We start from the raw sequence: 12,881 nt of genomic DNA, 5'->3' as shown, positions 1-12,881 counted from the left end.
GTTATCACTAGTGTAATTTTCTGCTCTGACTTTTGGCTGTTCTGAAGTTCTTCCACAGTGAAAGAGTGCTGCGAACCAGGACCTGGGAAGAGGCAGAAAGATTCTGCGAGGCTCTCGGAGGCCATCTGCCTAGTTTTAGTCACTCAGAAGAAATCAAGGCACTTCATTCCATACTGAGAAAAATAATCAGGTAACAAACCAGCCATGGGCTAAAATTTCGATTTCAGTCTCATTCTGCCGTAGATCGCAAATGCTGCTGCTGCTGCTGAACGGAAAGTATGAGATAGTGTGCGGTGACTGTGTTTCCCACAGTAAAAACGGCGAGATGTGGCATTTGAACTGCTGGTCATGCCACTGCCTTCCTGGAAAATGTCAAGGGAGTACAGCCTGGGCACGTTTCACAGTACTGGATGGAGCGCAGGGAGAGATGTGCTTTGGGCATCTTCCATTACATTAATTTAAAGTCTGTGTTGTTATAAAAAGTGTTTCCTTCTTTATGTTGAATTTTGGCACAACTGGGTGATAGTTGTTCTTATTCTTTACTGATACATTCTTCAGAGATGAGTTGTTATTTCAATTTTTCAAGTAGGTCTCATGTTTATTCATGAAACGTTTCCTGATGAGACTGTGTGCTGTCTTTTGAAAATGCGAGTAATGTAGTGTCCAGCAATCTGGTTGGCATGGATCCCATTTGGCATAGCTGCAATAAGACTATATGAGCATGAGATGGGTGTGTTGAATTTTCTGGTATCAACAAATTAAATACTACATAATTTATGAGTCTAAGGCTCTATTTTTAATCGAAGGAACTGTCACTGTCACTGCAGAGCTTTATTAAGCATTGGTGTGATGTCAGATCCTTGTGTAATATGTTTTTTTCATTGGCAGCCTGTTTTTTAAGAACTTTTGCCAGCTTAAACTCAAATGCTGCCAGTTATACAATCTAAATTTTTTCATCAACAAACTAAATCAGGATTATTTCAGAAGCTGCCAACGTACAACACTGCGATTAAATTTTAAAACTTGATGACTGAAGAGATGCCTTCTTGAAAACCCGGTGAACTTTTTTTGGAAGTGCAGAAGTAATGAAAATGGCTCAGTTTATGTTAATAAGAGACAAAAGCATAGTTGTATGCTCTATATATAGATGATGTAGCTTGTATAAAAGCCACTTGTGACTCCTTTGCTAAAGTCCCTGAAATACAAATCAGTGCACAGATTATTTTTAGCTATAGATCTTATTATACTATTTGCCATTACAAATTTTTAGTGTACCTAATTTACTACGAAAAATGAATAGAGAAGCAAGTTATTTCATTTTCCTACAAGTACTTGGAACTACTTTTCAGCCTGCAGATTGTCTGAGGTATTAATTGGAGTTAAGGGCCACTTTTTGTTAGGAGTTTAGAGGTAGAGACTTCTGTCTTCCCAGAAAGTCAGCTGACACATGATGTACTGTGGTTCCCGTACTTCAGAAAACTTGAACTTAACCCAGAAGAAGGAAAGTCCTGGTTCTTCAGTATTATTCTACCAGAACTTGAATAAGGGGCAATATACTGAGCCCAGTATGTAAATATGGGACAATATATCTAGCCCAGTATCAATTCATTTTGCAGTCAGTGTTGCAGTAACTGCATGTGTCAAATATAACCCAAATGACAGTATTTCCGTCTGGGTTAACCCCTTTTCAAGCATTGCAGAACTTCCTTGAACAGAAATACTACATATTTGATATTGCCTGAAGTATTTTAAATAATGTTTGTTTGTTTAGGTAATGTGATTAAGTGTTTAAGTTAGTTATGCTTTTAAATTACTCAGGGTGGTGATCATATATTTTGGAGATCGAGAGTGAAGGGTAGTTTGTCTGAAAATAAGCTCATCTGAGAAAACAGAGAAGAAACCAAGTGAATTATTTCACCAAGAACAAAGAATTCAGGTAACTAGGAGAAATCATGTTAAGATAATGTTAGGGACAGTTAGCTGCCGGAGTGCCCCAGCATGCAGTTTGTCTGTGTTTCCTGCGTTTACTCAGTGCAAACCCTGACCTAAACTGTTCATTCAGTGCACGCATTTCAGCCTGGGGAAGGAGCCACACCTTGGCTTCTTTGGTTTCAGGTTTTTTTCCCCTTGCACAGTTCTCTGGTGACTCATTGAGAAGTATTTGTTTTTAAATGTTAGCAAAAGTCAGTTTGCCTCACCAGGAAAAGGGCAGCTTGCCTAGTCCATTCTGTTCTTTACTCACATTCCACCTTAGAGGCAAATAAGAGCTAGAATTGCTCCAGCCAAGTCGGGCGACTGCCATTGGAAAGGAAAATAGAATTTGCCTGCCAACGTTCCCCTGTCTGAAATAAATAGGAGATAACCTCTTTTCACTTTGAGGGACATGTATAGAGGCAGGACAGATCTGGTTCAGTTACTTCCATTCTCTTAGGATTGTTTTTGTGAGCATTCTGCAGCTTTTAGCTGGCAGCGGTTCTGGATGCTAGGGGATTAACAGCTTGCGTTGGTTAGAAATAACATTTCAATGAGGACACCTTACTGGAAAGACATCAGTTGCCTTGTGTATGTACAGCTCTGCTTCTGTAATTGTTCTGAATCTAGAAAGCCTCACTAACACTTGAGTTTGCAAGAAAAAAATGATCTTATTCTCAACACACTGGCCAAAACAGCAACAAAGCTGAGATGCAAGTTGTAGTAATTGCATGAATATAGCTTCTCTTTTCTTCCGCTGAAGAGCGGGTGATTAGCACAGGGCAAGGATTCAGTTAGTGGTAGTAACCTGTGACAGAGGGAAGAGCAGAGGGCCAAATGGGCGTCATATATACTTTTAGTCCAGCACTGCCTAAAATCAGATGGTGCCTTAAATTGCACCATTAGGGCATTGGCCCATATGTACACGTGTTGTCTCTTGTCAAGAACTAGGTTGAACTATATGCCACAGTAACAATTTAGGATCTTAATCTTGGGTTGGAGCTGACATAAGGGACAGAAAAAAACCCTTTTCTGTTATAGCAGTTAGAATATGACAGTAAAAAAATTACTCATTTATCTTCCCTTCACATTGATCTAAACCGTATTTACCCACTCCTGCACAACATTGACTTCTATAAAGTTTTAGTTTTGTGTGAATCTGGCACATTTTTTAAAAAATTATCTATTTGTTACATAAAAGCCAAATATAAGTTGACAGACTTTGAAAAATGGCTCTAGTTCCTCAGGTAATTACTGCAGGTCCTTTTGAAATGAGTGTCTCAAATTTTCTTTCTAGTAGATATTCCTCTGTGATGATCAGTTGCTTAAACTGCACTAAGCCTATAGCTAATGGGGAGGGTTAAGCAATGTCTGATTCATAATTGGAAAGAACAACCATACAAAAAGAAAATCCTAAAGGTAAATTGCCAAAAGCCACTTAGCTGCTCAACAGCTGTGAATATTTGGCTCATAGTTTTTCCTCCTGGAGTGATATGGGAAATTTTGGCTTTTTAGAGGCCCCTTAGTGATATCATTAAAAGACTAAAGATGATTCAGTGTGATGTGATCACACTATCACACCAATGTCAGAAAATTAATATTGGAGTTGAGGGAAAAAAAATGTTGGTGGCTGATGCTTTGCTTCCTAGTGGGAACCTACCAAATAAAGCACTGTTGACCTTGGATTTCATGTACTTAGCCCACACGCTTTGGTCTAAACTGCTGGTTGTTGGTGCTGCACTGTCAGCCCTTTCAGGCTTCATTTTATTACCTTTATGGTGATGTATGCAAAAAGGTAGTGGCACAGTCTTACCAAGTCATTTCTTAAGACTGCCCTGTGATTTTTGTAACATTACTTGTGCAGGTAAGCATGGGTCTGAGTCCATCCCTCAACATAATAAAGTCATTTTCATAAATGTTTCAAGTTCTGTCTTAAAATCACTTTGATAAGTTTGTCAGCACTACATTTTTGGGAGCCTCTTCTAAACTCTGACCTCTGCTGGTCAGACATCTCTTTCCAGTTTTCAGACTAAAGTTACTTTGGAGTCGTGGTTTCTTCAGATACAATGGCCTTTTTGCTCCAATAGCTCCTCTTCTTGGGGTATTAGTCTCCTATGATATTTTAAGGAATTATATCCTTTCTCTGTCTTTGTTAGTCAAGACGAGACAAGACAATCCTCAATTCTTGTTAATAACCTAAACTCTCATTTCCTCAAGCATCTTGTGTTCTGTCTGGTGCAACATGAATTTATGGAATAGTACTCCTGATACAGTTTTACACGGGGCCTGTACTGTGGCATCAGTACTTGGCTCTTGCTGTCGGACCACCTCAATGGGAGCGCCTTTTCCACAGCTCTGTTGCATTAGGGTTTCACGCAGTCTGTGATTTCATAGAAGACTCATGGTCTTTCCCCCTCTGCTGCTTCCAACTGATACCATCATTCAGAAAAGTGTCTATTGCCTTTCTTAGGCAAAGTAGCAGACTGGAGTGAATTATTGTAAATTTCAGTGCCAAGCACAAAATTGATCTATGAGAAGTAGAGGTTGCAGCACAAAATTAACCCTGTGGTTTGACATATTCCACTTACAATTCTGACTGTAATGCTGTAAGTTGAAGTAATGTTTCTATTGTCATTCTTTTGTGCAAGCATTGGAGTCAGTGGTGGTGTTGTGTGCTCATTTATGTCTATGTCTCTTTTATGAGGGTGTATAACTGAAATATGTTGCCCACACTTGATTTGTTTATATCACTGACAAATGTGAAGGAAATATGAAGCAAGTTGTTCTGTATGAGTAGAATTTTTCATGTGGTTTGAGGAACAGTATATTTCAGCTGATGGTGTAGAGAGAGATGACCTGAGATGGACAAAAGAAAGAGCAGCAAGCGAAACACTGTGTGTGTGATTCTGGAAGAAAAGTGTAGAAAAGAGACCTTGATATCAAGTGACAACTGATGAAGTGGTGAGGAAGTGAGAAAAGAAATTCTCTGATTTATTTAGTTTTCTCTGTGGCCAGGAAAAGACAAGTTACAGATATTAAAGCAAAGTGCAGAAGAGGTGTTAGCCCTTACACCCATTTTCACTTTGAACTTGCAGTAGTAGACCTTTGGTTTTTCTGCTTGATCTAAATAAAGCCATAGGTCAGTCTTTCCATTAAATGAGCTGAACCATATTCTTGGCTTAAGAGTTTATTTTGTTTATTTACAGCAATGACAGATGGGTATGGATTGGAATGAATAAGAGGAGTCCAGATTCTTTGGGAACCTGGCAGTGGAGTGATGATAAACCTGTAAGTTAACTTTTAACCAGGAAATGTCATGTCCTGATTTGTTTCAGCTTGGACTGGATTGAAAGTAAATTTATAAATATTTTAATTAAAATATGGCAGATCCTTCAGCAGATGAATAATTCAGAAGAAGTTTGTGCATTTAAGAGCTGCCATCCAGGCAGACTTCCAATTAAAAACATATTTTTAATAAGGTTAAGCTGATTTCTGTCTCTATTCCATTAAAATATTTTAACAGAAATGTAGTAGTAAACATCTAAGAGGTAGTGGAGAGAACAAGATGTCTTTGTGCCACAACAGAGGAGAGGGTTTATCAGTTCATCTCCTTGATATGTCAGACTCCTCCAAAAATATCTTCCTCTTTGTAATTTATTCATTTGCCTGAAATTGTGAGTTCTTTCCCTCTCCCCCCATAATAACAGGTACACAGACTCAAAACTGATCCAGTAACTGCCATTTAACTCATGTATTTTAATAGTGATAAACATAATGGAATCCCAGGCTTGAATTGTTATCTCTGGGGATTGCCACAGCAAAAATAATAATAAATAATAATTGTTCTTTCATCTTGTAGGTAACTAGTGTTATGCCACTTGATTATCTGGAAGATGAATATGACACAAGAGACTGCGCTGCATTAAAGGTTAGTTTCAAGGTTTCTAATAACAGTTAAGCAGTTTTTTTATGAGCCAAACACTGTGCTAATAACCTTTCATAAGACTTCTTTTGAACGACAAAATATTTTAGTAACAATGCTATTCTCTATTGCATAATACCATACTTTGTATGTCTTATATATTGCATGTAACACTTAAGGATGTCAATGTGGAGTCTAAAACAGAAAAGCAAACAGAGTTCTACCAGTAACATTTAAAATCTAGATTAATTTTAGTGAACTGCAAATTAGGAAAATGTTTGAAACCTAGAGCAGGGGAACACAGTAGCCAGGATAGACTGTGTGTTTGTGTGTATTTCCTTGTTTACTTGTGAAATAGCTTGTAAGTGGTGTGTTGGTTTCTAATTCAAAATGTCAGGTCTTTGCTTAATTCCCAATTATATTCTTCATAGCTTAATTCAGTCTTGATGTCAGCAGTTTTAAAATGGCATTTAGCTTTTCTGAAGCATCACCTGACTTTTTATGAGATCATTCCAATACCATCCTTCTTTTAACCCAATTAGAACCACCTCTGCTTTTATGATTTATTGAGGGAAAGGACGGTTGCATCCCTCTGCTTCTGTTCACAGCCATTTCCGCTCATTCTCTTCTCCTGTGTTCATGACCCCAGGCTGAGAAGCTGTCAGCATTAAGCTAGTAAACATTTTAGACAAGAGGGGAGCAGTTTCAAAGGGACACTGTAAATATAGCGACCTCCCTCCCCTGTCTGCTAGGTATAGGCACGTTCTTTCACTGCAGTTCTCCTTATTGGAGAGATTTGCAAGAGTAAAGTCAGATTTTAAGTTTATATAAGATTATGTCTTACAATCAATGAGGATTATTTCTGTGCCAGTGCAGGTGGTTGCTTCTTTTGAGCAGAAATGAGAATCATTTCAGGGCAAAAAAAGTTTCAACAGATAATTCAATAATAAGCATCAATGAGAACCTGTGTCTACAAAAAAGCAAAGAAACAACATTGCAAGAAGAGACTTCTGTTTATAGACTTACCTTAAGCCCTTCATTTAATTGCTTCACGAGCTTGGCTAGCATGGAGGGTTCTAGTTGAAGAGTTACAGTTGTATCTGCTCATTTTTGCAAAGTAAGTTGTGTAGGACTAACACCACAGTAACACATACTTTTGCCAAAGTACCTTTTTAATAGTTTCTTTTCACAGGCCTGTGCTGTACTAACTTGGTTCTCTGTGCCTACTTTTATACAGACCTCTCAGTTTTCACGGAGATCATTTTGGAGATTTTATTTCCATGAAGGCAGAGACCTGGAATTTTACTTCAAGCCTTTTGATTGTGAAGCTAAACTTGAATGGGTCTGCCAGATAACAAAAGGTAAACTGCACTGACATCCATTTATTCATATAAAAGAGCTTATTATGTACTACCACTGAGTTGTGATTATTGCCCTTGCAATACAGAAACTTTGCAAAAATATTTTATATTTTCTTCTCTGAACTGTTAAGATGTCAGTACATGAGATGCCTCACCTATTTCACATACAGATGTGCCCTTAGGATACTCAAAGGTAGATCAGAAAATTACCATGAGGAGGATGCAGTCTCAGTACTCCCATATTCTTTCTTGTCTCATGAAAGAACAAGTGACTTCTTATTAGCAACCAAATTGCAGCATTTCTTGACTTAGTCTTTCTTAGTGATATTAGTAACTAAATGACCACAGACATCTTGGGTGTACAGTTTGCTTCAGCCTTAGGTGAATTAGCTGCCTTCTGGTAAAACTGGTGTACTAGCTCGACATGGCAGTGATACAGGAGTGGGAATACAAAAGAACAGCATGGCGTATCTGCACAGATCCAGGAGTTTCCATGCAATATGAAAAGTGTTGCAATCCAGTAGACTTTTATGTTTTGGTTGTTCATTAAAAGGGTTTTTGAGGATGAAACTTTCTTGTGGAGAGATAGTGGTAGATATACTACTTTGATGCTTGTATTCTTCCTGGGAGAAAAAACAAACAGATGTTTAAGGCTGAGGTATGCAAAACTTCCATTAGTTTTATGTCAGCTTATTTCATACTATTAAACCTGTGTGTCATTTCCTTGGTTTTTTTTTCACCATGCATACTGAGGAGCATGAGTGCAGTACATCACTTCCATTATTGGTGACCACAGTGTTGTTAGAAGGTGAACTTGAAGTGACTGTTCCTATTTTTTCTCCTCTGAACAGGTAGCACTCCAAAGACACCTGAGTGGTATATACCAGGTAAATGGACTTTTTGCATATTCTTCTGCTATGTGTATACAGTTGTTAATACTTTATGTCTTTTATTAGTTTTGTTACATTACTTACTGTAATAGCTGTTTAATACCAGCAAAGGACATGACTGATAGAATTTGATTCTGAGAGAGCTCAGAAGGCAAGGAGGAGTGTTGGATCCTCCCTGTGTCAAACTGAAATGTGTTACTACATTCAGAAAAAGAAAGGATGTTGTTGGGACATGGCTAATAGAGAAGGGGCATGGCTCTATTGATCCGTTGTATCAGGAGAATTCTGTTCTAAGTTAGCATGAGTAGGCCTCAGTTAGCATGAGTTTGGTGTAGCATAGTGGAAAAGTACTGAGCGGTTGCTCTCTGGTTCAGCTGAGCGTTTAGATAAACAAGCTGGGGAATTATCTCTAGCAGGGTGAGAAGGTTGCATTCCAGAGAAACCACAAGAAGGTTGAGCTCATTATGTATACTATCCAATCAATAGAAGACGAGTAGGCATAATTATTGTATACTATCCAATTAATAGAAGACGAGTAGGCATAATTACTGTATACTATCCAATTAATAGGTGACGAGTATGCATAATTATTGTAAGTCTTATATAAATCAGCTTAGTGCATCAATAAAGTAGAGGTATGCTTATCACTCATATTGGGTCGACCGCATTCCTTCCTCCGTCCGCTCGGGTTTGGAACTCTGATGGAATTTTTCTCTCGGCAGGATGTGTTTTTCAGAATTGATTTCTTATGCGTGTGATGTTTCTTCTGCATAGATGAAATTGGAGTTCATGGACCCCCACTCGTTGTTGACGGAGCAGAGCTGTGGTTTGTACCTGATAAAAACCTAAGCTTCCAGGAAGCTATTTTCTACTGTCAAAAAAATGATAGTGATTTAGCCTCTGTGGAGTCTTACCTCAAACTCAGGACAATACTATCTCAAATAGAAAAGGTAAGGAGGTGTAATCTGTTTAACAGGTACATTCCGCTGTGGAGAAATTTTCTTGCCAGTTTTCACAATATAAGAAAATGTTAATCCTTAATTTCTTTCGTATTCCTGTTGGCCTTAATAGTTTTAAATTGTATTTAAAAGGAAATGATGAGTTGAAAGAGAATTATTTTAATGTCAGTCTTGTAAAAGAACTTTTAAATTTAGAAGTAGTCTTAACAACATGAAAAACAACACCACAGTCACAAACCAAAAACAAACCAGCAAAAAACCCAACAACAACCAAAAAAAGCGCCAATGCTTCCAAATGTAGAGAGTGTCATAATAGGGCTGTTGTGTAAGCATCCTGTTGTCTGCAAATACTTCACTAACAGTTGTGCCAGTTCTTGGTTTGTGTGTGGGACAGCACCTCATTCTTCCTCGATTAGAGAATTTAAACAGAAATGCATGATGGTCTGCTAGCCTTCACTGATGGGTTTGTGGTGTTCATATCATGAAAGTACATTTGTTTAAGAAATCCTACCAAAGCATTTCAAGTTTCAGCACCTCTCTTACTGCTTGTGAGACAGCAAAACTTTCCGAAATTAGCAGCTTGCAAGCTCTCTTTACGAAATTTCTCCTGGCAAGCTACCTGGAAGGAGAAATTCCAAGGCAGGAGAAGGGGAGGATTTGACCTGCTAAATCTCTGGCCTTTTCATCAACTATTCATTGTTAGGTTCTCTGCTGGAAGAACAGGATTATACTGAGAAAGGGAGGTCCTGTGGAGCCACATCAGCTTTAGGCAGCTTGCAGTTGTGTCCTGGGTTTCTGGTAGAGTTCCTGCTATTAATTTTGTGGGAGTGTTGTATCTACCACACGCTTAAGACAGTGTTGCAAGATTTCCTGTAGCTTTATGCAGCACACTGGAAAATGTGAGCTTTTTCTTCTAGTAGGTACAGGGTTTCATCTACTTAGCATGAGTCTTGAACTGTATCCTTTCCTATTGCTGAGGAATAATAATTCCTGCATGTTTTAGAAATGTTTTAAATCAAAATTGATTTTGTCGTTGATTTACCCTTGGTAGATTGTGGAGCTCTTTCTCTATGGGTTGTAAAATACACGGGTTTTTTTCTTTATTTTCACAGTTATCAAACAGTGAACAGAAGTGGTGGCTGAAGTTTATTGATTATGGCTACAGCTATCATTCACCGTATGTAGAGTAATTATGAGATGCTTTATTGTAAGCTTTTTTTGATGTGCTTTTTAGGAATATAGTTAACTAGAATAGTTTCCAAATGAAAATATTTTATCCCCAGATTTGTAAAAGGCTACTTCTTCTGTATCATCCCAAAGAAGTAAGATAAATAATTTGAACTAAGCTAGAAAATAATTCAGAGTTAGTCAGTGATCTCTGTTCTCTCGTTTTGTTTACATGTACCTGGACATATTCTTGCCATGCAAAACTTTGACCATGGAGTACATAAACCAGAGAGAGTAGAACCGTGCAAATGGTGGCTAAGACAGTATGTGTTTACAATTAGAAAGTGGGTATATTTCAAAATATTGTTGAAAAATCTGATTAGCTGCCAAATTCTGAGTTTTATTCCCATTAGAAGTATTGTCATCAAAAATTTAATAACTTAGAAATAACTGAATTCATAATTTATCTGTCTATTTGAGCCTCTAGGTTTCAGGTTGTTGGGCTTTGACATCTTAGTCTTGTCATGTGAATCCTTGAAATTTGTGGTCGTAATAGCTAATTTATCCCATTGATATTTAAGATACTTTTTTTTTTTTTTAATTATTATTTAGGGCCACTTCTATGTTCTGTTAATAATGGGGGAACTGTAAAACAAAACAACAACAACCTGAAAAAAACCTTGTCTATTTGCTCCGAGGACATCGGAGAAACACTTGAGAGCAGGGAACGTGGAATTGGTTTAAGGCATCACTTCTAATGCCGGAGTCTTGGAGGGCTTATAATAGAGTCCTGCAGAGCTGAGATTACTCACAGCAAACCTTGCATCATGCCATTCATGGCTGCGGCAAAGGATCATGGGCTTCTTATGAGGAAAAAGCTTCACTTGCCAAAATACTACAGCAATATACTACTTTGAAAATAAAACAGGGCTATTGCCCATTCTCCTCACTTGTCCTGACAATGTGCTGGAGATTGCAGTGTGGTGATAAATATAATAACCTGCTACTCTTGTTCTGCACATCTCCTCAACAAAGATAATTTGGGCATGGTACATAACTACGGAACCTACCATGTATTTGTTCCTAGTCCAGTTTTTCCCCCCTCTGTTGTTTCCAGTGTTGTAGGGCATCTCCTGCAGACAGTTACCAGCCCAAATTTTTGCTTGCACTGGCTCTGTTGCTATGAGAATTTTCCCTTGAAGATCACTTTGGCTTGGAGATTGACTCTGAAATGTTTGTATCCAGTTTACAGTTATTTCCACGCTTTAATGATCGATTCCTGAGGGATTGCTGGTATGTTTCTAGAAAGAACTGGTACAGAGGTAAGGTTCTTTTTATTTTTTCACCCCTTTCTGACATTATTCTAATTAAAAAAAAAAAAGTAATTACTGTTCTGCCCAAGCTCTTATGTTGAATGCATATTTATATTGAATTAGGAGTGAATGACTTCTTCATGATAATCCAATTGAATTTTGAATCATTTATTTCTTCCTTATTGTAGAAGCCATGATAGTATTTCTTGATGACCAGAGACAAACCTGAATTCAAGTGACTATTTTTTATGATTGATTGTCACTCTTTTTTGCAACATAAGTTAATGAGGTGAAATCTAGTTTTGATGGTTACCTTTTTGTGTTTACACCGTGTACTCTGAGCTCTGGAAATTAAGTCTTAGAGTTGTCTTCTTTAGCGGAGCTTGACTGAACACTTGCAACTGTGTATGCATCTGGAGATACAGATTTCATTGACTAGTGGAGTCATACTGGAAGAGGAACACAAGTAATGGAAATGCCACCTGGTGGTACTTGAAGCTTCTTATTTCCTTTATTCAACATTGTTTTATATTGAGAAAAATATATACCCCCCCCAGAGAACAAATAGTTCCTCCTGTCTACCACCATTTCCACTTTAAAGCACGTTTTCCCCATTATTTTATTGTATGCTGCTCACCCGTTTTCCTCCCTATTAGCTAAAATTTGCTCTTTACTAGAAAGCCAGTCCAGTTACTGTAGGAGTCATGTAAAGCAGTACAGGCCAGATGCTGTCCATATAGATGTTAAAGGATTCCGTTTGGCTTTATTGACCTTTAGGTCACACACCCTCTATGCCAGAATATGAAATTAGTCCTCACACACAAATTCTAATTTAATGATTTTTCTGTTTGAAGTTATCTCTGCCTATATGAATGTTACTACTGGAAGTAAGGGATCAGACTCTGGATCTTTCGGAACATTATATTACTGTCTGATATGAATAATTTGTTTGTCTTTTGCTCCACTGTTACTTTCAGTGCTTTAGATTGCATAGTACTTCACTGAAGTTGCCTTGAAAAGGACTTCAGATCGATATTTGTCATGTCATTAAGTATGGATGGCAATTGGAGCATGATAGGCATTACCATAACTGTTTTTTAAAACTTCTATTTCTGCAGATTACCCAGTTAACTGTAACGTGAAACTGCCCTTCATCTGTGAAAAAAATAATGCCTCCTTGCTAGAGAAACACGATCCCAGTTATCGCCCAGTCAGAGGAGGTTGCCCTAAAGGTTGGCAGCAGTTCCGAAACAAGGTACAGGGATATTAATAATAAAAATAAATCATTCTTATCTATT

The 12,881-nt window shown here is 37.9% G+C and overlaps 1 protein-coding gene across 1 annotated transcript in view; it reads left to right on the top strand.

Moving 5' to 3' along the window:
• The window catches only part of LY75 (lymphocyte antigen 75), a 48,226-nt gene that overhangs the window by 14,458 nt on the left and 20,887 nt on the right, over positions 1-12,881 (top strand). Inside the window, exons 13-21 of the mRNA XM_065069630.1 lie at positions 48-190; positions 5,178-5,259; positions 5,831-5,899; positions 7,131-7,254; positions 8,106-8,141; positions 8,919-9,094; positions 10,216-10,280; positions 11,516-11,592; positions 12,702-12,838. Coding sequence (XP_064925702.1) covers positions 48-190; positions 5,178-5,259; positions 5,831-5,899; positions 7,131-7,254; positions 8,106-8,141; positions 8,919-9,094; positions 10,216-10,280; positions 11,516-11,592; positions 12,702-12,838 — 909 coding nt within the window. The remainder of the gene's footprint in view (positions 1-47; positions 191-5,177; positions 5,260-5,830; positions 5,900-7,130; positions 7,255-8,105; positions 8,142-8,918; positions 9,095-10,215; positions 10,281-11,515; positions 11,593-12,701; positions 12,839-12,881) is intronic.

This window comes from Columba livia, chromosome 7 (assembly GCF_036013475.1).
Source record: "Columba livia isolate bColLiv1 breed racing homer chromosome 7, bColLiv1.pat.W.v2, whole genome shotgun sequence".
In the NCBI taxonomy this organism is placed as follows: domain Eukaryota; kingdom Metazoa; phylum Chordata; class Aves; order Columbiformes; family Columbidae; genus Columba; species Columba livia.
This window is presented reverse-complemented; position numbering and strand designations above follow the sequence as displayed.